This window comes from Botrytis porri (assembly GCF_014898465.1).
Source record: "Botrytis porri strain MUCL 3234 chromosome Unknown BPOR_003, whole genome shotgun sequence".
NCBI classification, from domain to species: Eukaryota; Fungi; Ascomycota; class Leotiomycetes; order Helotiales; family Sclerotiniaceae; genus Botrytis; species Botrytis porri.
In genome coordinates this window covers 708,466-735,864 of record NW_024066077.1, presented here as the reverse complement: position 1 = coordinate 735,864, position 27,399 = coordinate 708,466, and the positions used below count along the sequence as shown (strand labels likewise).

At 41.2% G+C, this 27,399-nt stretch overlaps 6 protein-coding genes across 6 annotated transcripts; 1 reads left to right on the top strand and 5 right to left on the bottom strand.

Moving 5' to 3' along the window:
• Positions 1-9,246: 9,246 nt before the first annotated feature.
• Positions 9,247-11,254, bottom strand: EAF01_002293 (uncharacterized protein; the record flags this gene model as incomplete). The annotated part of the gene is made up of 2 exons (XM_038910545.1): positions 9,247-10,776; positions 10,829-11,254. 2 exons carry the CDS (start codon positions 11,252-11,254, stop codon positions 9,247-9,249), a joined length of 1,956 nt encoding a protein of 651 aa, XP_038773467.1.
• Positions 11,255-13,950: 2,696 nt separating this feature from the next.
• Positions 13,951-15,005, bottom strand: EAF01_002292 (uncharacterized protein; the record flags this gene model as incomplete). The annotated part of the gene is made up of 3 exons (XM_038910544.1): positions 13,951-14,340; positions 14,399-14,775; positions 14,831-15,005. The coding sequence occupies 3 exons, from the start codon at positions 15,003-15,005 to the stop codon at positions 13,951-13,953; spliced, it is 942 nt and encodes a 313-aa protein (XP_038773466.1).
• An 839-nt stretch (positions 15,006-15,844) lies between these two features.
• Positions 15,845-17,225, top strand: EAF01_002291 (uncharacterized protein; the record flags this gene model as incomplete). Its single annotated transcript, XM_038910543.1, has 6 exons — positions 15,845-15,908; positions 15,966-16,008; positions 16,074-16,114; positions 16,370-16,521; positions 16,638-17,001; positions 17,071-17,225. The coding sequence occupies 6 exons, from the start codon at positions 15,845-15,847 to the stop codon at positions 17,223-17,225; spliced, it is 819 nt and encodes a 272-aa protein (XP_038773465.1).
• Positions 17,226-18,951: 1,726 nt separating this feature from the next.
• On the bottom strand, positions 18,952-22,410 carry EAF01_002290 (uncharacterized protein; the record flags this gene model as incomplete). Its single annotated transcript, XM_038910542.1, has 1 exon — positions 18,952-22,410. The coding sequence occupies one exon, from the start codon at positions 22,408-22,410 to the stop codon at positions 18,952-18,954; it is 3,459 nt and encodes a 1,152-aa protein (XP_038773464.1).
• Positions 22,411-24,419: 2,009 nt separating this feature from the next.
• On the bottom strand, positions 24,420-25,188 carry EAF01_002289 (uncharacterized protein; the record flags this gene model as incomplete). The annotated part of the gene is made up of 3 exons (XM_038910541.1): positions 24,420-24,684; positions 24,742-24,826; positions 24,906-25,188. The coding sequence occupies 3 exons, from the start codon at positions 25,186-25,188 to the stop codon at positions 24,420-24,422; spliced, it is 633 nt and encodes a 210-aa protein (XP_038773463.1).
• A 339-nt stretch (positions 25,189-25,527) lies between these two features.
• Positions 25,528-26,703, bottom strand: EAF01_002288 (uncharacterized protein; the record flags this gene model as incomplete). The annotated part of the gene is made up of 2 exons (XM_038910540.1): positions 25,528-26,458; positions 26,510-26,703. 2 exons carry the CDS (start codon positions 26,701-26,703, stop codon positions 25,528-25,530), a joined length of 1,125 nt encoding a protein of 374 aa, XP_038773462.1.
• Between the last annotated feature and the right edge of the window lie 696 nt (positions 26,704-27,399).

Genomic DNA, 27,399 nt, shown 5'->3' with positions numbered 1-27,399 from the left:
TCAAGCTTCAGGATCATAAAAAGTTTTCTCTTCTTTTCATATCACGAATCAATATGACACGTCGATTATAGATTAACTCCTCTGATTGAGGCGTGAAAACTTTCTCTCATGACGAGGATCCGAGCCAGCATCGTATACGGAGAATATGATGAGCGAGCCTGAGCCTCATCGGCGTTCGTATCAATCTACTTATCAATTAATGATAGGGATCGGTATATCTGATGTGGATATGGATGGCAATGAACTCATAATTCCCCTAGTATGGCTCTACCCAATCGAGAAATACTTTCCCCGAGACTTTGGTAGCTGGTCTCATTTTTCTGGTTGGGTACTAGGTAGTCATGGAGCCTTCCGAGACTTATCAATGCGTATGATAGATGGGGCCCTCAAAGCAGGATACATGAGTAGCTGCAGGATGAACTATGATCTCCTGTCTATCCTTCTGTCTCTCCTTCTTCGCTCACACGTGGGAATGACTAAGATCTTCGGGAGACAGGGACTTTTGAGGGCTGGAACTTGAGTAAGTTTAAGACAAACTATATCGAAAATGGTAGAGGTGATTCCACCCCTTTCTTTTTCCACAATCCAATCTTCTGGATCATCTCATGGATCGAGGTTGAGTGCCGTAATCTCGGGTTTTAGGTCAGCCCCTAATAATCCAGGCTTACATGTGATCTTCACGTGTTTGGGCCATCAAGGAAGAACACGTCGATCTTCATTTCATAATCCCAAAGTTATGTCAAGCAACAAGGCAATCTTCTTAGTTGGGACTGTGCCTTGCTTAGGTCTCGAGACCCTTCCTCGAGACCCTTACAATATTGCATCACTGAGTTCCGGGAGTCACTTCCGACTTTCCATGGCGATTTGGGAAAAAAAGTTTAAACTCCCAATTTCATTTCAATTTGTTCCGCTCATGGCCGAAAGTATATTTTTTGCTGTAGTCCACAGCCTCAAAAGAGCTATCTATTCCTGGAAAGGATACTAGATATGCCAAATAAGGGTTGAGATGAACCCACGTTCCTCGCCCAAAAGGTTCGTGAGTTATTCTCCGACCATCGTTTCATCCAAAACTACACTGAAATTATCCGAGTTTCCAAACACAGTAGCAAGTGCCGCATATGTATTCCATGAAGTGCAATATAGTACCGGTGTGTTAGTTTCCACGCTTTACTATGGTCTATATAAAGACCGACGTTTTCATCTCAACTTGAAGTTCATGCAGTGTGTGCATGTTTCATTTTGAAGGCAAATGTTGCGGAAATACGAGAAATGGGAAAGACAGGTGGAATCTGGGATTATGCTTGTTCGAAAAATGGTATGCAAATAGTCTTTCTTGTGGGAATATTGACTTTTGAGGAAATTTGCATAGAAAGTCCTAAAACTTCTGGTCTGATATAGTATCAGATATCATATTTCCTTATGTTCCCCATTTGATCTTGTGTATTACTCTTTTTCTGATTCTTTTCCTTAGGAGACTTAGGTTGAGGCTAGATTTCAATGGATTCTCATCTAGATTGCCCTCCTTTGCAAAACGGTGGAAATGCGGGTTCTAGTGACGTGTCGATTCTACCAGACCACTAATGGGTGCGTTGACGGACGGGACACTTCTCAACTTTCGAAATCTTCAACAAATGTATTCTTTAATTGTTTGATATCAGAATCTATTTCCTCAATTTTTCAATGTCTAATAAATGAACTGGATAGCTCTTGAGATATCCGAAAGGATACTTCAAAAGATATTCCTAAATTCATTTTTGCAATGTCCATTTAGTTTGTACACTCACGGGTGGATACACTCTTCACATTTTGGCTTTTTGAATATCTGTTTGAGTTCATCGCTGATGAAGTTAGTTTCCGAAATTCGAATCCAATTACATTGAGTATCAATTTCTGGTCCGAAGACCCCGAGTCGAGGTGTGGTTTTCGAGGGCCACTTATAGTTCAACCTCTATGCAACGATTTCCTCTCATTTCTCTCTTTCACGGAAAGTGCATGATCGAACGGCTCGTGTCACTATAACTTCTAATCTAACAAGGTTGAAATCCAGAAGAAGAAATGTCACCTGATTCATTCTCAATATAAGTATCTCACCGATCTATCCACGCGATCTTAGATACTCCTATCAACCCAAACCATTATGCTCATATCTTGTGATTCTCACCACTTCTTGCTTTGTCTCACCCCAGATCTCTACCGTCTCTCAAATCATACCTTGGCACGCCGAGAAACGAATAGACGGATGTCCCACCCCGTTTTCGAAACTTGACGGTTGTGAAATCGAACTCGGGTCCCATGTCTTCCTTCTTACCCCGACATACAACGGTTCTGATGACCGCGTGATAAGTTTATTTCAATAGATCTACTATATTCTATTCTCGTCATTTCTGGACTTACTCAGATAGGCACCCGTGGTAAACCTTTGCTTCACGTACATCTATCTGTAAGATTTAAGCAGGAAGTGTAGTGTACGGGTCGCAAATACATCTGATATTTGCTTTGTTTCAGATAAATGAATTATTCTTAATATGTCATACATAATCCTTCTTGTGCTGATAAATGCGCGTCTACCTATAATGTGTAGGTGACCTCCATATGAGTACCGAGTAAATTCTCTCCATGAAACTCTTCTCTCCTCAGATTCCCCAACATGAACACCCCCACTCCCCCCTTCCCATCACATCCCTACCAATCATAATATCTCCCACATCTCACACATCTCTGTTGCATATCTACAGCCTCTCCGAAACCGGCCTGGTATTTATATTTGTATTCGTACCCTCAAGAACACATTCATTGTTTACTAATACAATTCTTACTCCTCCTCGGGGTAGTAATTTGAGTTTTTGTATTGATCATACTTACTGTATTTTTTACAGCAACGTAATTACTCTTCCTATCACCTCTTCTCATGTTTATATCCTTTTGAATCTGGGTTGGGGAAGGAGGATTCTTGGTGGGACTTTATATCAAGTGATCGCTCAGAGAAATTGCAAGATTGGATGGGTATGCAAATGGAGATGAAGATGAAATTTCCAAACGATGGTTGCGAGTTTTGAGTGGAGTTGTGTATATAAGCTCTTACTCGGTGGAAGATTTTTTTCCGCAGATTTCTCAAGAGAATTTCATTGTGTGATGCGCGTTCGTCTCGTTGTTTGAGAGTCGTATGTATTATGTATTGAAGATTTTATATTGTAGGCTGGAGCGGGGGGGGGGGGGGGGGGGGACTTGCGGAGAGGTTTATATATAATAAGGGGTGTGTTTTGGATAGCTGTAGGGAGCGTGTGTGTGGTGATATGTTTGGGGAGTGGGAAGGAGATGCTGATGTAGTGTGAGTACTGAGTAGTTGAAAAGATTGCGAACGTTCATCTTTGAACTTTGAAAGTGATGTGAATGTGATGTGATGTGATTATTAATATGGCTTTGTGGGAGTCCTCACGTCGTAATAACTGATCAGATAAGATGAGATGAGATGAGGGTAGTTTCGGTACCTAGTGTAATATACGAAGATATAAATTAGAAAGGTGGAAAGGTGAAAAGGGGATCCATCTAATCAAGTCTCTAGTCCTCAAGTTGTCAGGAATGAGCTAGATTCTATAGTCGAGGGAAAATACATATATGTATATCAGCTATCTAATTAGTTAGTTGGCTACTTAATGCTTTCATCACTTCATCTATATAAGTTCAGTACCCCACTTTTCGGCCACCCCTCTTTTCGGCCACCTCATAAATCTCACCACTCTAACCAACCACCTCTTTTCAATCTTTAATGATTCAATAACTATTGAATCAATTGATTCAAAAATTTGATATATTGTTAATTATATTATGAACAGTAATTATATCGAAGATGATATTGCTATGGCACTTAGTGTTATAGTAGGAGGTATGATTATTAAAAAAACTGATTTGAATTATGGAATACTTTGTATTATTCTTCAATGCTATATAAAAGGTTACCTTTTCTATCAAAAGGTGCTCAAAATATGCAAAAGATAGTTCTAATATAAAAGAAAGTATTAATCAAATGAATATTAGTTCAAGAGGTTTTAAGCATTAGTCCTATATATCGGCAGATACAAGAAATTGACGAAATCCTTTTTAAGATGAAAGAGAATGAACCTATACTTGGAAAACAATGGATACACAACTTCCTACTTAGAAACCTTGAAATTCGAACCAAAAGACAAATCAGAATCGATAATCAATGTGTTTCAGATACTATTATCGAAATTATTAGCAAGTTCTTCGAAAAGTTGAATTTGCCGGTTATTATCCACATTAAGTTGGAAAAACAGATGGAATATAAATGAAGCTGGTATTATGAAAGGTCAGGGCTTGAATGATATAATACTTGAAAGTGCTGAGAGATGCTTTATTCAAAAAAAGCAATTTGGCACAAAAAGTTGGATTTTTTTATTAAGTATATCTTTACTACAGGAAAAGCATTATTATTCCTTGTTATATATAAGGGTAAAAGTATTCAACAACAATGGTTCTCTACTAAGCTTGATATATATAAGGATTGAAAATTCCATACTACAGAAAATAGATGGACTACTAATGAAACAGGTCTAGTATGGCTAAAAGAGGTCTTTATTCCTCAAACCACCCCTTCTGATCCAAAAGAAACTAGATTGCTTGTTTTGGACAAGTATAGAAGCCACAAAACCACTCAATTTATGCTTGAGTATTTCAAGAACAATATATATCTTTTGTTCCTTTTTCTATATATATTATATATATTACAATCTTTTAATTTATTAATATTCTCTTTTTTAAAATATAAATATTAGTATAAATTTAATAAATTAGATTCACTATTTGATTCTATACTTATAAGTAAGAGGAATTTTCTTGTATATTATTAAAAAGTAAGATTAAAAAGTTTAACTTTGAATAATATTATTTCAGGATAAAGAGCTTCAGGTTTATAGCCTCAAAACTATATTAAATCTCTTTTGTTTAGATTATTACTTGAAAATAACAATAAAGAAGTTCAAAGTTTGAATTCGATTTCAAATGATAATTTCATACTTTAATAGAATATAGATTCATTTTTGATTTGATGGAAAATATTATAAAAAGTAAATGATTTACGAAAATATATATTAATATTGAAATCTGAAAAAAAAAAACAGATTTATATGCTTGTTGATTACTCTTTCGAAAGATTTAAAAAGTATTTGATATTAAGAACTATGAAATTATAAAGTTTAAGTATTGAATAAAAGAATTAGAATACAAATTAGAATATGTTATATCTAAAAAAAAAGAGGAAGGTTAATATTGTTACGGGAGCTGCCTCTAGGGTCACGTGGAAGTGGCTAGAGATCTCTCGAGGTGGTTTAGACTAGACTTCAAGTAGGAATTCAATAAGGTTGTAACTGGTTGCAATTCTCGTAACTATAGTAATGAAACTAATGATTGTTATCTTGAGCACAAAGCTCTACATTGTAATGAAACCCATTCCCTATATAGACCTTCGTACTGAAGTCGACCGACAAGTCGATCGGCTTTTGATCACATGACACTTGTCCTGTGATTCCTATTGTCCTAGCTTATCCTTTTATCCTGGGGCTAACCCCCTGGGATCTTACTAATATAACTTCGCGAAAAGTTTGCAAAGTTATGTTCGGTGTTTCCTAGGACCTATTGTCCTAGGAACTGTATCCTACGCTTCTAGGATATCCTATGACTAATACTATATACATGCCTGAGGCTTTCCTTGGGTGCCTAGTGTCCCCCGGTATACTGCAGCTGAATCACTGAGGCCTATAATACCATTATAGCCTATACGTTGGTGATTCTACAGCTTGTTACTAATCCGTTGTAACAAATATTAGCCTAAATTCAAAGTTTTCTGGGATTAAGGCTATATACCAGGCTCAAATCAAAGCTGATGATTATGAAATTGATAGGGTGGACTCTGATAGTATATATGAAATTGATGCTATAGAAGATTGTATTGTAATTGGATAGTTGTTGAATTATTGAAGTTTAAAAATTGTATATATATATTTTATGAGGTGGCTGAAAAGAGGGGTGGCCGAAAAGTGGGATACTGAACTTACAGGAGTCCTTTCATAGAAAGTTTATGAGGATACTGGGTTTGGTATACTTACTAGACAGGTACTTTGAAGTATGTATTCTTCTGGGTATGATTGAGTAATTTGTACTGTGTATTTGTTTTAGTGTTCGTCTCGTCTCCTCTTTGTTTGTTGGGGGGTTTCAAGCTCGGGGTATGGGAATTGGAATAAGAATTTTGAGAAAGAGAGGAATGAAGTGTAGAGGAGATATGGATTGAAGGTTGGAGAAATGGAATGATATGGATAAGTTGTTCAAAAAAGAAGAAGAGAAAGGGGGAGAGATGATTCGGTATAAATAGAATATAGAATATAGAACATAGAATTTAGAATATAGGATAATATCGACACATATATCGTATATATCCATATATAAGTAGCCACATCTTGCTTCTCTATCTCTTCTCTATCTCTTCTTCCCTTCTCCTTCCGAGTTTCAACTTCTCAACTTCTCAACTTCTTAAGACTTTCATAAAGAATACAAGCATACTTCAAACATCTCCTTCCCTTTCCTCCTCATATCTCACCTCTCATCTCTTCCCTCGCTACCCCTCTCCCTCCTCATATCCTCCTCAACTCTCCTATTTCCTACTCTCTAATCTCAATCATTCTGATCTTTCATCCAAACACAAGAATCCTTTGTCTCATTCCTTTCCTTTCCTTTCCATTTCATTCTGATTCCATTTTCATAAACATAAACATAAACATAAACATACCATAAAACATCTACCCCCAGAATTCTTCTCAATATACAAACACCTCATACCCAATAAAATAATCAAATCGTCATAACCACTCTTCTCCATCTCTCATCTCTTCCCTCTCCCTCCTCAGATCTAAACTCAAAATCCATTTTATATACCGAATCCCCAGCTGCAATTCCCATAGATCATTGCAGACGTATAAAAAAATTCCATTCCCCAAAACCAAACCTCGAGGTAAATCCTTCGACTAAATCTCAACCACATACAGATGAGCTACCTACATCGACAGTTCATGAAGATTATGCAAGTAGTCGATTTACTATCCATTCCTGAATATGTGGATGCCATCGGGTGGTTTCTTCTACTCTGGGGATGCTGTGTTGCTGTATTGCTAAGAGTGTATGTTATCTTTCTATCCCATTCAACATTCAACATTCAACATTCAACATTCAATATTCAATATTCAAATTCTATTCCCATTCCATCTCATTTCTTTCATCCTTGTCACTAAGCTCACCATGATCACCCTTACTCTATCTCAAACCTCAAATCTCCCATATCCAAGTTTATCCAAGTTCATTCATCAATCCATCCATTCCTCTCACAAACATCTACACCTTTCCTCTCCTCATTAAGCTCGCGCCTCTCCCTACAAACCATCAATCTACCTTCCCCTATCTCTCACGCTCTCTGTAAAATATAAATCGAATTCAATCACATGGTTAAAGTTATATATGTACACGCACATACTCGAGTATATACATATACAACATCCATCTCCATTCTTCTCTCAGTCTCTTATATCTATCCTCCGATCCATCCCAATATTCCCATTCTAATCTCCTAATCTTCCACTCTTCACTTTCTCATTCCTATTCTCATTTTGATTCTTTTTCCCATTTCTCTCAACTAATCACTCCTCTTCATGCCCCCTTACCCCCTTCGACTTCACATTTTATATTACCCTCTCCTCTTATGACCTCATAACTCATAATCCCATTCTAGATCTCTATACCTCTTCACCCATGCATCTCCCCTATTCCTCCTTCCTCTTCCTATTCAGCTTCATTTACCCTTCAATTTACCCTTCCTCTTCCTATTCAGCTTCATCTACCCTTCTATCTACCCTTCCATCTACCTATATATACGCCTACCTATCTCCTTCACCCCTCTACTCTCTCTCTTCAGATTTATAATTCATCTCATCCATATCATCCATATCATCCATCTATATACCTATCTACCTACCTACCTACCCATCTCCTTCACTCATCCACCTTTTATCCCCTTCCAGTCCAACACATCTACTCATTCAGTTTATCTCATCCCTCTCATCCATATCCCTTTCCATCCCAACTCATCTATTCCATTCAGTCCACCAATCTCCCTCTCCCTTACATCTCCCTCTCCCTTCCATCTCTCCTCTTCTTTCATCTCACTACCCTTCTCAAACATCACCACTTTTCTCATTTACAATTGTACTTCCAATTCACACAATTCCACAATCTCATATCCTCAACTATGCTTTTTCATCATCATCACCAAATACTCAAATATCCAGATAGCTTGTCAATCAATCACTCAATCACTCAATCACTCAATCACTCAATCACTCAATCACTCAATCACTCAATCACTCAATCACTCAATCACTCAATCACTCAATCACTCTACTACAATCAAAATCAATCAACTACTTTCGCACCCTATACCAATCCCCATTCCTATGCTCATACTCACCCCCATCCCCATCCTCATACCTCTCCCTATCCCAATCCCATCCCATCCCATCCCATCACAAAACTAAAAACCACCACAAGACCACACAAGTCTAAACTCCACACTCACAGATCCACACTCACAAAACCCATCAAAAGAAAAAAGTACGAGTTACCATAAACCTATCATTCTATAAATATATAATTTACCCACATATATCTATCCATCACCCCGCCCTTTTGATCCTTCTTTTCCCATTCTATCTCTCACCTCCCCTCTCACCTCCCCTCTCATCTCCCTTCTCATCTACCCCTCTATCTCCCCTCTTATTTAACCCCATCTACCCCCCTTATACACTCCACATATCATATACAAACAAGCGACCCTCATAAAAAAAACAACCACTTTTTCCTTTCCTATCATTTCATTCCCTATCACCAATCCCCAAAAATTTACTACTCGTAATTTACTAACAATAAATATTCCATTGCCATCCCTTCCTTCCCTTTCCTTATACTTCAACCTATCTCAATAAATAAATATCCCAAGGCTGCCGTTTGTCTCATAAATATATATATATGTATGTACGCAACGAAAAAAATAAATTAAAAAAATCCCTCAACGCCTTCGCCCAACTTTCTACTTTGTCCTGCTTTCACAAATTGCTTTGATTCTCTTCGCCAAAGGATAACGAAATTTATACCCCTTATACCGGGATTTCGTACGATATAAAAATTAAATCATATCGCCCAACTACCCCTCCTAGCTCTTACACCCCAAGCACTAGGTGATGCTGCACCATTTGACATGGAAGGGTGTTGTCTCGCCCATTCCAGAATATAGATTCGTAATGCTTTCCATCTAGCACCATAACCACCTTCACTCCTTTCCCCATTAATAAATTTCCCTTTCTTCTCTTCTACATGACCATCAACTGCCACTAACCCAATATGTCCTTTGATATTCTGACTCTTGTCATCTACTCTCAGTTCCTCTTCCGGAATTTGAGAAATCTTTGCTAATTCTTCGTCATATTGCCGAGCTAAAGATGGATATCCGAGGGAAAGGTAATTGTAAACTTGGGTAACAAACGTATCATCAAACTCTTCCAACAACATATCTTCCGATTTTGACCTCGCAACCTCGGCTTTTAACCTATCATCAAGTCCACTCAGCATATGAACACCACCCTTGTTTCTGTCCGATGATTTGGCAGGAACATTCGGCGCTGCATTTGAAAACGCGGAAGAGAACGGATCATCCATTTCCATATGCGGGGTTGCAATCATTTGTGGTCTTTTGACAACATCCGGACTGAGATATTGTTCATTTTCCTCGGCAACACAATAACCACCCCACAAACCTCCTCCATCTTCGACTCGATGTGGTTGTACGTCATGTCGTTGATCGGATTCGAATTTTGTCGCCTTTGGAGAGGGACACATGCGAAAGACTAAATCACCACCAAGCATTGGAGGAGAAGCTGCATTACGCATTCGAACCAATTCAGCTTCCTTTTGTTTATCTTGAGGAGTGCCACTTGGCCGAGTTTTATCCGTCATTCCATTTGTCCAAAAAGGATCGTGAAATGTTGGGGCGGTGGCTTCCTCAGCTCCTCTCTTATTGGTCTCCTCTTCTCTCAACCGATTCAAATTCTCCTGATGTTGTTGCATTTCTTTCGCTGCCCACCCAACCTCTGTAGATTTTCTACGAAGTTCCTGAATATGTGCATCATCCACCAACATGCCTACACCTTCTACGGAATCTTCTTCGGAGGCTGTATCGATCTCCCTATCGTAGAAATGTTCCACAATCTCGTAAGCAGACTCGTTGGGGAATGCCGCTAATGCTTGTTCCATGAGTTGTTTCTCGGCAGCTTTCGCAGCTAGTGCCAGGAGATAACCCGCAAATCTCTCATCACAACTTTCTCGTGTTCGTGCCATTTGCATCTTTAACATGGAATCTTCCGAAGATCCCAAGGAACCAGATAGAGACGGTGTGGACTCGGCATCTTCATCCTCGTTCTCCGAATTTTCCCGTGAATTCTCATCCGAGTCTATAGGGTCTAATTCTGGTTGATAAGAATTTGATCGCGTGCTTTTTCTAGTATTGTTGTGAGGGCGCATTGAGGGTTGTCGACGCGGTAGTGAAAGTGGAATGTGAGAATGTATATCTGCAGAAGAAGAAACTGGAGTATTGTCGGGTGCTAAAGGAACTGGCATTGGACGTATATATTTTCGTTTTTTCTCCGCATAGATATGATTTGTGCCCTAGAAACGTTAGATACTGAGTAATAAGAAGGACTGTAACTGCAAAGCATACCGGTGTTATATCCGTCTTATCAGTGGGTAAGGTAGCCGGGCCAGGCGTGGTAGATCTCTTGAACCTCTTTGACGTTTCTATCAATTGAGGTGTGAACCTTCTTCTTGGGGCCGATGAATCTGCGGCAGCTGGAGCTTGTGATTTAGACTCGGGAGCAAGCTCCGGAGTTGGCAGAGGACTTGGTGATTTTGCTTTGCTTGACTTTTGTGTCGTTTCCACGGGTTGAGGGAGGAAGCGTCTCTTGGGCGGGGCGGCGGCAAAGTCCTTCTTTTCTATAGCATTCTCGACTTGCTCTATGTTTTCTTTCTTATTACTTCTCGTCGTCGTTTCAACCGGTTCGACGGCAAACTTTCTCACTTTCTTCACCGTCTCCTCAATCGGAGTGGAATCGAATCGAGTTCGTGGTGGGGGTGACGTAGCTGACATGATTTGGAAGAGAATTGAGTGGTAGGAGGAAGAAATGGAAATGATGAATCCCTAATTTTGTGATTATATCGATGCATACCAGAGTTGAAGTGAAAAGATTGAACCGATTGAAGTTGTGATGGGAAAGTTATAAATGGGTGATGTGTGTTGTGGTGGTTTGTGGTTGTCATGTATTAGTAGATTTTACCATGGCCCTGGTCTATTAGCCAGCTCGTGAATGGCATTGCATATTAAGTAGGAATTTTGAGATGGCAAGTATGTATGGTATGAGATGGGATACCCCGTCAGAGGACTGACATAAGTCGGTCTAAGAAGAAAAGTTGATTGGATTGACTGAGTTTGAGTGGGGAGGGGAAGGGAAGGGAAGGGAAGGGAGGGGTGGAGAGGACTTTGATCCCTGGTTTCTTCGTTCTAGAAGCGAAAATGTTAAGAAGAATGAGTGGAGTGAAGTTGATGGGAGTGACGAGAGAGGAAAGAGTCAAGAGACGAGAGACGAGAGACGAGTGAAGATTGAATATCTATGTATTGTGGAAGAGTTAAGGTCATCGGATTTCATAGGTATCACTTAGATGAATACTTTATTATTAGATGACCGGACGTAGTTTTCGAAGATTTACGTTCAGGAAGAAAACCCCCGCCATGACCAGAGGGGATTATGTATGAGTATGAGTGAGTAGGTCGTAGCTATGACTGGGTAATAAGAAAGCTACATGTGACATTTAACAACTCATGAGATTTATCTAACTAGTTCTTATGTGTTTGTAGTTTCACTTGGAGATCTACGAGTATGTTGAGTATATTTTACATTTTATACAACTATACAACTATATTGAGAGATTAGAGGAGAATACCGACTCCGTAGAAACTGAGGGGCTCCAATGCAATGCCTACTCACACAATTACCTAGGTACACATCAATGATTGACCTAGCCATCGTATCTATGAATAGCATAATCTACTCGGTACCAGTACAAATACTGGTACAGCCTTATTAATTAATCATTACCTAGTCTTCACTCCAACCAATCTTCCCTATAAGGTTACGGGATTAGCTTCAGTTGAGCGATACTAACTAATTAACTATTCAACATTAACCCACCCCTTTCGACCTCGGGAACCATAAAATCTCTTTCAAGTTTCCACCCAATTCAACAATTTACCATTGGGCCACGTGAGAAGAACTTGATGGGATGGAAGGGAATGGGATTAAGATATCTGCATTTTATATATATACCGATACACTACTCAGATCTGATATCTATCATCTATCTAATATCTATCTATAATAAATACATCTCGATAGACACACTTATGTCTACCTACCTACTATCAACTCTCCATCCCTTTCTTCTACATAACAACAACCTCCGATTCTCGTCTTTCCTAAACCAGATATCCGGTTTGGTCAGTTATTATATAGGTATAATGCAATGAGTAGTAACCTATAGATGCTAGTTCGCTTCGACGATATCAATCTAGGTATCCAATCTACGAATTCTATGCCTAGTAGGTATGACATCTCATCTCAATCCATGAAGCAAATATACAATCATCAAATCCAGATATCAAACAGCAAACCCAGATCTCAAATTTCTACATCTACTTCCATCTTTCCATCCTTCCATCCTTCCTTCCATCCATTCCATCCACCCATTCTTCCACCTAATTGCAAACCCCCTACCCAGCAATCTACTTCGTAATACCGGTATCCCAAGTTCCAAACCCTCACGCGACCACAATCTCCAGTCCAGACTCCATCCAAATACTCCATCCAAATACTCCATCCATCCATCCATCCATCCATCCATCCATCCATCCATCCATCCATCCATCCAAACACCAATAAACAAACACCAAGAACCATTACCTACCCATACCGTACATATCATTCACCGTTCACCGTTTCTTCACGATCCATCCATCCATCCATCCATACTCTATCCATACCTCATCCTGCATACGTAGCTACCCACTCCATCTCCATATCCATCGTTTCAAACTTCCAACCAGCAAAGCATTTCGTTCGTTCGTGACTCAAAAAATCCAACGCCCACAAGTCTCCAATCCTTCCACCACCTGCCAGTATCAAAAGCTACTAAGATGAACAGAATACCACGTATCATACCCTACATACATCGATTGATTTACCTAAAGTATGTATGTATGCAAGTCTTACAATTTCTTTTTTTTCGACATCCTTTACCACACACTATTACTACCCATGTTCATACACACTGAAAATCACTTCATCTGAACCCACGATACTCATCGTCACACACACACACATCAACATCAACAATCCAAAATCAGTAGAATATTATTATTATATTGATTGTGATCAATTCCCATTACAGACCCAACTTCACATGCCTATCAATCATATAAGACTTAGATGGCTGCAAATGAATCCCGACGCCATTTCCTCTTCTACCTTATGCTTCCTATTTGTATAAGATCAAAATAAATATCACAAATGAATGAACAAACAATCATTCAAATAGATGAATGAATGCAAAAAACCCGCCACTATACATGAGCCAAAATATCTGATACAACTACACATCTGAAGTGTAGATTTGTGCAAAGAGAATCTTAAAAGGTCCAAACGATACACAAATGAGTCGGAAAGACTCGAACAGAATAAATCCCACAAAGATTGAGAGAAGAAAAAAAAAGATCTCCTGTCACAAGGTAAATTATTTCTCCTTTAACTGTCTTGGTAATCCAGCTGCTCTCCTCATTTGAATATCTCCCTCGGCCAACCATCGACTAGCTTTGACCAATTGTACGACATTGATGATTTGTTTTCCGGCCATAATGGGGAATGAAATTCCGGCAATGATCCATGGCCAGGTTGAATCCATCTTATTTGCGCGTGCGAGTTCCAATGCGCCAGCGCTGTAGGGATTGGCAAAAAGGGATGCGGCAGATGGGTTAGAGGGGCTTCCGGGAACGAGTGTGCTCGCTGCTTCGCCATTGTTGGTAACTTGGAGGAGAGATGGTGAGAGTAGAGGAGAGGAGAAGGAAAGGAGGTAGAGGGCGATGAAGAAAATTTCGTTAAGAGCACAGAAGAGGAAGAGGACAGTCTGTCATTTTTTATTAGCTTAAGCATTAGATATTTCATACATAGATAGATGTAAATACCTTGTTTGTGTAATACAAGTTCAAAATCCAACTTCGAGATTTGTCGACTTGCTTATGACTGGTATCTCCTCCTCCCATAACAAGAGTCGCATACATGTGAATGTAATGACTGGCCAAATCCAACGAGATGAGTCCTTGGAAAAGAAGAGCCCATCGAGGCCAGGCTGAAGAAAGGAAGACCAGCAGACAGGCCGTGGTACAACGATCGGTCACCATATCCAATACCGCACCAAATTTTGTAGATTGTTCAAAGTAGCGGGCAGCATATCCATCGAGAGCATCGAGAAGACAGGAGATACTGTAGAGAAGTGTACAGGTGCGTGGATGAAGGGGCATGTAGTATAGAGATACTAATGCGAGAACGATTCGAAAGTATCCTATGAAGAGTTAGCATGCGCCATCCTATTCGCATATAGATTTGAGGAAGCTTACCGATAACGTTGGGCCAGAAGAGAAATATGTTTTCTTTAACATAAACAGCTTCTTCGGATTTGTGTGCCGAACCATTACCATTGCCATTCATGATGACTTGTTCACGAGCTGCGGGCGTGGGAGTTGATGGTGTAGAAGCGGCCGCTGTTTGTCGTCTGGTTTTCACACTAGACATTGTTTGTTTGTGGATTGGGAAGCTTCCAACTCAATGAGCTTATGTGCTGAAAGATGTTGTGGTGTAAACAGCAATGTTGTATTGAGTTATTAGACTCGAGGAAAAGGTTGATGTGGAGGTTTTTGGAGAAGCTGTTTCGCGGTAGGTAAAATTTGTTAACTCGGTAGGTACCAAAGCTTCGATTGATAGAACCTCTTTTATTACCAGATGATGCAATGGAGATTTCGGAATATGGAGATGAAATAGAAGCTTCAAAGTATCATGGAGGAAGAGGAAGACAGTTTTGAGAAGGAGATATGATTGATTATCTTGAAAGGAATGTTAGAAAATGGGTAGGATGGTGAAATGGGAGAAATGGGAGAAATGGGTAGAAAGTCAAGCACCAAATTCCTTATCGCAGGTTTATTAATATGCAATCAATGAAAATGTGTGCACGCAGTACATACAGCTAGCTGCCAGCATCAATATTACATACATATTAATAAAATCCAATGACATGGATTGATAAAAACCCCTTAACCTTATTATTATACACTCGGAAGGGTCGGGTCTAATAAAAACGGTTCTACCATCCATCCATACAAGTATTTATTATGATCTGTCCGAAGTTGTCTCAATGGTCCACCATAACGAGGGGCTACGGTGACCTAATCATAAGTCGAATATTCATGGATAGCTGTGAAAAGCTTCATTTTGACAATACTAACAATACCAACAATATCAACAATATCAACCAAAACCTCTCATTTTTTATTGCTTGAATTATTGGAGTAGACATCCGGGTATTCAAACTTCCACATACCCTCGATCACCAACAACATATTACATCTATCTCCAAAATGTTAATTCAAGAAACTCACCATGATGTTCCAACGAAAGCTGGAGGAAAAGAAGGATCTATGAGTACAGCTTGAATACCCCCCTCCTCACCACAGATCAATCCCAGCTAATCATATCTAGGAATCTTTCTCTTCCATCCTACCATTCCCAACTACCCTCAAGCGTGTGTAGTACAATCTTTTCTACCGTCTAATAAGGTTCAAAGCTGAAGCCTTTTATCACATCTAGACGATTTCCCGGTGTTGTTGTTTTCAGTGAGATTTATCAAGGTTAGTGGGGTGTTTCAACCTCTTCACAAAATCTGTATATTTCTTAACGTCATGTCATTGGTCTTCATTGAGCTTCTTACATCCTTATCAGAGTGATAGGATTCCAACTGACAACTCATCGGTTGGAGTCCTATGGGACTTGCTCAAGGGATATCACAATACCCCATGTCTTCCTGCTTACTTATCTTATAACCCCGCACTCACGTGCTATATATGAATACACAAGAGTACATGCTGACACTCTTCTCACAAAAGTCACTGGACCAGTTGCCCGATTCGCAAGACAGATCGCTGGGCAAGGGTACATTGTTGCAGCACCTTCATCATACCATGAGTTTACCGGCCCAGAACCTCTCGCTTATGATGTTCCCGGAACTGATGCAGGCAATGAATACAAGATCACCAAGGTATGTTCCTTCCAACATCAGATGTCGACTACAACTTTAAGCCCCTATATATCCGAGATCAATATTTCCAATTCTATTCTCTACATCTCCATACATTTCTCACCACATACCCACAGACCCTCGAAGCTTACGACGAAGACTCCACCCTAACGATCGACTACCTCCTCTCCCTCCCTACCTGCAATGGTCGCATCGGCAGCACGGGAATGTGTCTCGGCGGTCACCTCGCCTACCGCTGTGCTCTCGACCCTCGTGTCGCTGCAGCAGTAACATATTTCGCCACCGATCTCCACAGTGCAACTCTAGGTCTCGGCAAAAAAGACGACAGTCTTGCTCGTGCCTCGGAAATCAAGGGCGAACTGGCTATGATTCATGGATGTAAGGATAATCATGTGCCTCCTGAGGGAAGAGATCTCATCAGACAAACTTTGAGAGAGAAGGGGATTGTATTCAGTTGGTATGAGGTTGCATGGGCTCAGCGTAAGTTTTTAACTATCAATATCAATATCAATATCAGATACCCCTTAATGCTAACACAAAACACAAAAGACGCATTTATCCGCGACGAACTTTCAAAAGGTCGCTACGATCCCGCTATCTCTAAAATCTGTTTCGAGATCCTCCTAGAACTCTTTGGACGAACTCTCAAATTAGATCTCGGACCTCATGATGGAAAGGAGCAGAAAATAGAAGATATCTGCTAGTTATTGTATACACTTACTTGTATTCACATCTAAGCGATGGAATGTCAAATCTACGATTTTCCTTTTTGAAATCTTGATTGATGAGATATATCCCCTTGATTCTTCTGATTTGAAATGATGATCAAAATAGCTCGCATCTACAAAATACCCTTCCATCCATCTATTCACTCCACCTCTTCAATCTCTAGACCTATTAAGCATCATCTACCGTAGCTTTCAGACGCATAACAATAACCCACTCTCTCACTCTCTCACTCTCTCACTCTCATTCAGAGTTAGGGTATCCACCAGTTCAAAAGCCCGAAGTATATTCATACAACATAAAGATTTGAACATCTAAAAACATTCGAAACAATGAAAATAGTTCAACATCCCAATCAAGTCCGCCATCTCAAATGATTCGAATCTCTAAATATCTGAAAACAATCAGAGTTTCATAAACCAGTAGAAAATTAAACACCATTCAAAATTCTAAATCATTTGAAGAACTTCTCCCAATCAAATCAAATCTTATATTTTAAATAATCTGAGCTTTTGATATCTAAAAATAATTAGAACATTGAAATATGTAAAAACAATCAGAACATGCAAAATAGTTCAATATCCCAATTGAAATCCCACATCTCAAATGATTCAAAGATTCTAGATGCTTGTAGATATTCAAATGCTCCTATCATTCCAACTACTTGCAAACATTCAACCCCTTCTATTATTGAATTATCGTTCAAACTATTAGACGCCCTAATAGAGGTAGATAGATAGGTACCTATAGGAAGTTATAATAATCCCACAAGCTCATAATACCATACCATACCATACCATGATTGCTCACTCATACACAGGAGAGTGAACCATCTGCCTACCCATATACATCTCTGGTCGTATTACGATGAATCCTTATCCATCTCATATAACTACATATACATATACATCTCACAGACCCTCAAAAATAAACAACTTTACGCATCCAACCATCAAGTATTAAATCTCTCTATTAGATAGGTAATCAATCCACTTAGTCACTACCTACGAATCCACATCCACTATATATAGATACCTACGTATATAAACCCATCGCCATCGCCATTGCAATCTCCTCATCTGACCACCTCACCACCCTCCCCATTGCCAGTTAGTTATATCAAAGCCCCAACTAACCAACCGACAAGGCAACCAAGCATGTGAATAACCCCATTCCATGGCATCCCAACCTCACCATCCCAAATTCCAATTCCAATTACAAATCCCTCTAATTTCCCATGCCCAAGATTAAGAACTTACACAATCAATCAACCAACACTATACGCCACCCAATGCACATCCCAAATCCTACGCTATGCTTTCCACCCACATTCAATCTTGCAAATCCTCCTCCCCTTCCCCCCGAGAAATCTCAAGCGAAGGAAGAAAAGAAGGAGCTCAAAACAGGTAAATCTCGCAACTGTCGAACGAACGCTAGATAAATTTGCAAAAATCCAAAGTCCAGATTCGAACTCAATTCAAAAATTTCAAGAAAAATTTCAAAAGCAATAATGAAACGCCAACTATAAATGCTGCATCCATGTGTATCTATCTATAAAATTCCATCCATTCCTAGGTAATTGTTTTGTATCCCTCATTGCATTCTTTGAAAGCCAAAAGCCGAAAGCTGAAATATGATAAAAGAAAAAAATCAAGATGTGAAAACAAATGAAAAGATTCGGCTTGATCAAAGAGTGTAATTGATTTAGTGCATAACACTTTGTCTCCATCGCTCCACCATATCAACTTGTCCCTGATTAAGCGGCTCACCACCAGGTCCTGTGGGCAGGCCAGTAATGGGGTTTGTGTGAATATTTTGCATTTGCATTTGCATTTGCATTGGCATCATATTATTATAGCCGCCCATGGGCATGTTATTTTGATAACCCATGTTAGGGTATGCATTTCCATATTGTGTCATAGAGTTATTGAAGTTGTTATAGTTCATGGTTGGTTGAGCGAATTGTGGGTGGCCGCTATTGGGCAGTGCGCTGTTGTGAAGATTGTAATTGGAAGTATTTGGTGGTCGGATTGTATTAGGTTGTCCATGAGATTGCGGGTCATTGTACGTGCCACTTTTAACACGACTTCCACGAGGAGCCATATTTTGTTGAGTGACAAGGTTGGTCATTGTGCTAGCTCTTCGCTGGGTTTGCTTCTCATGCAAGCCGAGGAGACCAGTAGCTGGTCGGGATGGTTTGGCAAAAGATGAATTTCGACTTGCGCCAGCGGCTGGGTGAGCCGAGAGGATGTCAGCCATACTGTTCATTTTGTTGATGACTAAAGGTTCCGGGGTCGCGTCAGCATCACCGGCAGTGCCAACTTCTTTTTCACGAGCTTCCTTTTCTGCCTGAAGACGTTTACGTCTCTGGCCTAAGGTTTCCTCTTCTTCATTGACTGGAGTTGTAGAAACTTCCTTTCCTTTGCCCTTGCCACCATCGGCATTCAAAAGGTCTCCACCGAATTGACTCATCATTTCAGATGCAAAATCGCCGCTAACAGGTCTCGTAGCTGGAAGTCCAGTTGCTGTTCCTCCTTGTTCTTTCAGACGTCGAATACGTTGTGCAAGTGTTTCTCCTTCCTCTTCTTCCACAACAGGAGCGCCTGTAGGAATATGCATCATGGTAGTAGCTCGAGGCATTGGCATGGGTTGGCCTGTTAACCGAGCTCTGCGTCTACTAAGTGGCTCATTGTCTTCTAATGCACGTCTTTCCATTAAACCAAGCGGCCTGCGTGTATCTTGAAGGTGAGCCCTGGCTATATTTAACATCGCCAAGGGAACATCTTCATCCTCTTCGGCATCGGGATCCTCATTGTCACCAATTTGCCACGCTAGATTAACCCGCTTTTGTTTCCTGGTTTGTTGTTGCCTTTGTAGAACTGTGTCCATCTCGAGTAATGTAGACTGCATGCCATTAACACTGAGAGGTGGTCGAGTCCGGATTTTCTGTTGTTGTTTGCGCAACTGTAACTCGGCAAGAAGTGTGGTTGGTGGACCGTGATAAATTTCATCGTCCCTTTGACCCTCATCCTCTTCACTCTCTACTTCACCTTCCTCGGCTCGTATGAGATCAGTAGCACCACTAACCCCGCGTGTGTGCCGTAAAGGTGTTGTATCTTTGTTGTTAATGTCATCGTCGTCATCCTCAATAGGAGACCTGGTGGCCTTTCTTTCTACCTGAATATTGGACATTGTAGAAGCACGATTGCCATCATCTCCAAGTAGATTATTGCTACTTGACCGACGGCCCAATAAAAAGTTGAATGAGCTTGTTCGTTTCTTTGAATTGTCTAGCTTCTCCGGTGTCGGTGTCAGTAACTGAGCGCTACTCTTGTTGCGTTGGTGCGTCTTTCCATACACCTCGTTTCCAAGATGTCCAGCAATTGCATGATCAACGAATGCGGTGACAGGAGCATGAGCAGATGCATCCAAGATACTATCTAGAGTGGCAACAGCCGATTGATCTTTTAATTCCATAGCCTCGGTTTGCCCCTGTGGGAGCTCAAAGAATACATTTGCTCTCAGGTGGGCAGGCATATGCGACAAATCCTGTGTATTTCTTCGTCCACCCATACTCATTCTCTGATGTTGAGGAACATATTCTAAGTTTTGCGCATCGTCATTTTCATGTAGAGGCTCGCCATTCGTCTCCAACACATCAGGTAACCAAATAGCTGATTGTCGAGCAGCAGCTGGGATATTGCTTAGAACTTGCGATCTTCTCTTGTTCCTTGCCATAGAAGACGGATTCTTTGAGAGTTTCTGAGGTAAATTGAGCATCATGGGAACTCGTGCTGGGTAGTAAACCATCTGCTGTCCAGTACTTGGATCAGCATATGTTTGCGGCCTAGCCATCGACTGTCGATCACCAGATACTACTCTCCTCTGATCATTGTCTCCCGGCAGAAGCTGTGTACCAGATGAGTATCTCCTCGAATCATTGTGTAGCTCCTCGAGCATTCCGGATGTAGCCTTATTTTGTTCTCCCATGATGAATTCGTGATCAAACGATGTTCTCAGTGGTGCAGAATGGACACCATCAAAATCTGCAAACATTCGCTCTGCCTGGTCAAATGTGTTGGTTGATGTTGACGTTTGAGGTCGAGCTTCATCAACTTGGCCTGCCATATTCTCCGCCGTATTTTCTGAGCCGACATTGTCAACTGTTGGTCGTGTCAAGGTCGCAGAACGTTCATCTTGTTCCGCGATTGAAGGCGTTCGATGGTCGACAAGTGAGGGGAATGACATATTGACAAACGAATCCAACGGTCTTCCTTCTAACTCTGGTTCTGGTCGATTTCCAAATCTCGAGCTCTTCGACGCAGATCTCCCTCGCGTAGTGGTAGAAAAGGAGCCCTTCGGAGACATCATATACCCTGCAGGTGAATACCCCCCGGACCTTGCTGCGTTGTTCAATTCGATGATGGAGCCAGGGTTAGAAACTTCTCTCGAGACTTGGGGCATTTCATTAAGCTGCGACAGAATGGATGACCGGCGGCTATCAGAACGTTTCTGCTCCATATGGAGTTCTCGAATCGCATCGTCGATGGAGGAAGTCATACTCAATCGTTCTGCTGTCTTTTCCAATTTGTCAATATTCCCTACATAAGCTCCTTGCAGCGTTTGTAAATCGGGTGTCGGGTGCCGTAACGCAATGCTGTGACCTGATGCTGTACGAACAATCGGCGCACGTTCTTTCGATAATATTGCACGAGGTGATATAGGAGAAGTTGTATTGTTGGACGAGCCTGTAGCTGTATTATCTCGGGGACGGGGCCGTGGAATGCTCAAAACTAGGGGTTTCTCCGGTGTAGTTCCCTCTCGCGATGTGACGTTCTTCCTTTCTGGTGATAGTGGCAGTGAAGGAGGGGATGTTGGTTCTCGTTCTACCTCGTGCTCTTCGTAATCGTCGTCCTCTACAATGTCATAACTCCCACTCGTTTTTGTACCCTTCGAAGTAATCGATTGTACCATTTGGCTGAGACTCGGTGTATTTTCTGGAGAATATGCTTGCCCATGGCTCGTATCGCTATTTTGCGCATCTAAAAATAGATGATTTGATGACAATCGTTGGAATGGAGAGTTGGAAGAAGTAGAGTTTATTTCATGATCACCATCATGGTCCCCATCGAAATCGTTTTGATCGATAGCATTATAAGCCATGATGGGCCAAACAATGTATGTTTGCCTCGAGGTTGTTGGTAATTGAGAAAGTAGAAGGGTAGATGACAAGCAACTACTAGGGAATAATCAAGCACACGAGCTAGAAACCAAGTTAATAACTAAAAAGTTCACAGTAGCTTGCAAAAGCAAAAGCCAAGTTCAAGTCCACTCGCGGAGTTTTTATTTGTTTGATTTGTTGGGATCCTTGATAGGGATACAAAGCTTTGAATCTGTTTATCGTGACTTTTCCGTTAATTACCCAAAATCGTTTTAGGTGTGACGACTTCGAGGTAAAATGAAAGAAGCAAACGTGTATGGTCTTGGTAACGTCTCCAGGGTTCTCATGCAAATAAACCGGGAAGGAAAAAAAGATAAGATGGACAAATTTTTTATGAATTCCACGAATTCTATGGATTGGTTGCCATAGGTAAGATTGTATCAAAGAAGGAAAAAGCTAATCAGGATCCTTGACCTTGTGGTTTTGATTATGAGAATGTCGACGGACGGGGTTGATGGTTGATATATATTGGTGTGTCAAGAGTACTTCGTAGGTATGAATCTATGTTGTAGCCATCGCAAACACTATGTTCTCTCAATCCAAAGAGGTTTATATAACTTGGGAATATGTTGATTATCCTAGAGCTTCCCCTGAGAACACCTGCAGTGATTGACGATCACAGTGAATCAAAAGACATCATAGGACCGAATAATCGAACTTCATACATGAAAAAGGAGGATATTCAGTACCAACATCAAACGATATCTACAACCATCAAGGCGCGCAAAGCTTGAAAGCTTATCTACCGTGCCAAGGGGGTCGACAGGAACGCTACATATCTATCTGCGGCTGCTATCTATTCCTGGACGCCATCTTTCAGCTTCTTCCAACAGGATAAGTAGAACCCTTGATATCAATAAGACGAGGAAATTGATTTACCGGGTAGGTCTTGAGCACAGCATTGGAAGGAAATTAAGAAAGAAAGAAACTAGAAAATACTAGCGAGCCAAAAAGCGTATATACACGACATGTCCAGAGGCTGATGATATCGTTTGGCGTAACAACGATCTGAACCTCGAATTCGACGTCAGAACATTTGAAGCCCGATGGAGTATGTATGAATATCAGTGTCTTGAACACATGTTCAAGTTCAAGACATCGGTTTCGTGCAGACTGCAGAATAGCTTTACAAGCCACCAGTTCATTGAGATAGGAAATTGGCAACAACAATCCTTATGTTGCATTCACGTGCAAGCAAGCGAGACTCGAATTGATTGAGGCTCTGGTGAGGTGATCCTTATTCTACTTCGTATATTTATGATCGTCCGAATGTTTTAGATCTGGCGAGAATATCATAGTGCCAAGTTTTTGGCGTGAGGGTCTTGTATTCCGTAAGGGGTCATGTTTTCTATGCTAGGTTGTATTATGATTATGTGGTATAATATGTAGCGTTTTAATATGAGATGGTTTAAGACCTCTTAATGCTGAAGACAGAGGGTCTGGAAAGAGAGGGGGCCATCCACCCCCCCTCTCCCTTCAGTGAATGGAAAGGGAGAGAGAGAGAATAAGAAGATTTTGGGTTATGAATAAGGCAAGTTCTGAAAAATAAAGCGGGTACGAGTACCCGTTGAATCTACTCGATTGTGTATCATATGGACTCTGATGAAGCGATGGAACTTGGGGGTAAGTCTCAAGCAAGTAGACCATTTCCGAGAAGTATACACATTCTGAATGCCCGTACCTGAGCAAGAAGAAACGAGAAATCTTCGCCGGGCAATGGAAGGATCAGGAACCGGAAGAACTCTAAACCACCATTATGCTGTTTATTTTGTGATGTACAGACATGGTTCTACGAGTACAAGAAAGATTGTATCAGGATATGTGCAAATGCACCTCAAACTCACCACCCGCAGCTTCTCATGCCGCGGTCGAGGAAGATTGCTACGCCATTTTCGTTCACCCCGCCGAGAGTTTCCTCCACGTCTTACGCAGCTCCATTATCACTGTCCGCTCAGTGATGAGCTCCAGTATCCCCTCTGTATCCTACCAGCTTCATTCTACCGATCATCTCACCAACTGTGAAGAATCCCAAAACCTCAGCAACTATAACACCACCCGAGACCATCTGAGCTGTGCTGATATTTCGGATCTGTTCGAGCAAACCAGTAGGTGTTGCTTTGTTGGAGTTTGCTGCTGAACTGAAAGCAGAGCTTGGGTTTCCGGATTTAACACCCTGTACGATCTTTTGGAAGTATGATTGAAATGTTGAGGCTGATCTACAAGCCAGAAATCAGCTCACGATTTTGAAGGGAACATTTCATCGTTGAACTTACGGAGGTGCCATCTTTTGACCTTGAATAACTAATTTAGAGAGCTCTAATCCAACACGAGCATAGTAGACGGTTGGTGGGATTTGTCCTATGAGCACAAATTTAGCCATTGACTTGCAAAACCACCGAAAAAGCATTACTGCACACGGATGCAAAACAAAACTTACGCTCAATGAAAGCAATCAATCTTCCGGTTCTTCCTCCAACTTTCCCCAAGGCATTTCCAAGGTTTTTGGCAGCACCTGTGATAGCAGGTCCTGCGGACGAAGTGACACGAGAAAGACCTTCGCTAGCTTTCGACTGGAAATCTGATGCTTTCTCTGACGCCTTTGCGGCGGTATCTTTGGCTGCTTCGGTGGCCTTAGTGGAGGTAGATTCAAATCTTCGTGCTGCCCTTCCAGGAGCCTTCATAGATTGCCGCAGCACGGTGCGGGAGATATGTAATGACATTATGGAATCTATGCGCCGATAAACAGAAAGAAAAGGACTCTCGCGTTACTCGAGGTGTCGATTATCGAGGAGTGCGTGGTGGTGGAGTGTAATCTGGAGAGAAATGCTTGTCGACTTTTTTGCCGACGCCGGGAAGCTTAGGAACGTTCCGTGGTGTGGAAATTGCAGATTACTAAGCACAGATCGACCTATTATTTTCATGATGAAGTTTCTGTGTCTCTTATTTATCTTTACATTTCACATTTCACTCAACTTCAAGAAAGCTTTTAATTAGATTCAATTGAAATGTCTACACCATACTATCGCGACAAATTGCATTAAATTTCATCTTAATTGACCCTATTCGTCGTTCTTGATCTGGACTTTTATAGCACCAGTTTTTGGATTTGCTGCTGTCTCGAAGGCTTTAATCGCATCTTCAAGTGGGAAACGATGGGTTACCAGCTTTTTCATATCAATGATACCACTCTCGACCAGTCGAATGGCTCTTGGCCATGTGTTGCAGTATCTGTACTGAAACTGTAGGTCCACCTCGCGGGTACTCAATCTCATAAATGGTAGTGTCATCTCATCTTTGCCTACACCGACCACGAACACCTTTCCACCGAATTTGACTGCCCAACAAGCTGCAGCTACACTGCTTTCAACTCCGGTACACTCCATAGCGACTGCTGGCTCAATACCCCCAAAGGATTTTACGATAGATTTAGCTCCCTCTTCCGCGGATAATCTCTCGACTTTGTGCGTAGTAACTGAAGGAACAAGCTCCTTGGCAAAAGCAAGTCTTCCCTCATCGATATCTGTGATAACAATGGGACACGCTCCAGCAGCTCGAGCACAAAGGAGGGTGATAAGACCGATAGGGCCAGCTCCGCAGATGAGAACCGGATCTCCCAACTTAACATTTGCTCTTTCTAAACCAGCCAACGCGACGCTCAAAGGTTCCAACATTGCTCCATCTTCGAACGACATGTTTCCAATCTTGTAACACCAAGTAGCCGGGTGGTTCACATATCTGCGAAGAAGACCTGGAACTGGTGGTGTTGACAAAAACAAAACCTTCTCACAACCGTTGTATCTACCGGAAAGGCATCGCTCGCATTCACCGCAGATAATGTTTGGCTCAACAGCGACCCGATCGCCGACTTTCAGACTGTCAACCGATGGATGAACTGCGAGTACAACACCAGCTGATTCATGTCCAAGTATGTGTGTATCTTCGACAATCATTGGGCCTATGCACCCAGCATGCCAAAAGTGTACATCCGACCTGGAATGACCATCAGAATGATTATGTGCCAAGGAATATATTGAAACTCACCCGCAGATACCGACACTTCTAATTCCCACTGTAACTTCTCCTGGCTTCAATGAATCGCCCTTCTCAATGCTTTCTAACGATGGTTCTGCTTCTGCAACCCACAATTCATGTGCTGGATTGGTATAAACACCAATGTTAGACTTGGTAGGCTTTACCATGGTGGTCTGAGTGATTTCTGTTGCTGAAGGGCTCATTGTTACTGCTTTTTTTTGTCTTTACGAAAGTATATTCTCGAGGGATAGATGAGGTTAAAGTATTTAGAATTCACCTGTGGTAATTACAATCTTTGTCAAGTGACCCACGGTTCCAATAGCGTGCAGCAGAATTATCCGCGACCACCCAGCCTTTCCAATGAGATGAGGCAGTTCTGACATACGTTCTCCACGAATTATACGTGTTCAAGTCATCAAACCAATTCCCAATGCGTACAGAACGAGGTACATGCTGAGATATGGATACTACCATATCCCCGCCAAAAAATGGTGGTGGGGCAAGACAAGTTATCGGCGGAAGAGAGCCCGACCAAGAGAAGTAAAAAGAGGATTGAATGTTCATGCGCTCCAATCATATATTGCCGACTTTTGCACAGTCTCCAATGTGTACAGAGTACCTAGGTTGAATTGATTAAAGTAACCTGTGCTCCTGTCCTGGTCGAAGATAATCTTTTGTGTATACTTGGTAATTACTCAGTGATCAAGTAGCAACCCCACTGACACTCTCCAGTTGATCTACCAAGCGGATTCTCGTGGGGTTGGAAGCAACGTTCCCCATTCATCATCTCATGTGGATGCTTGGTTGCGACCTCGGATATGCAGACCTCACTCTTTTACTTCCAAGTCCTCTCGGAAACTCAAGGCTTGTTCATAAATCAATCATTGATTGGTAGATTT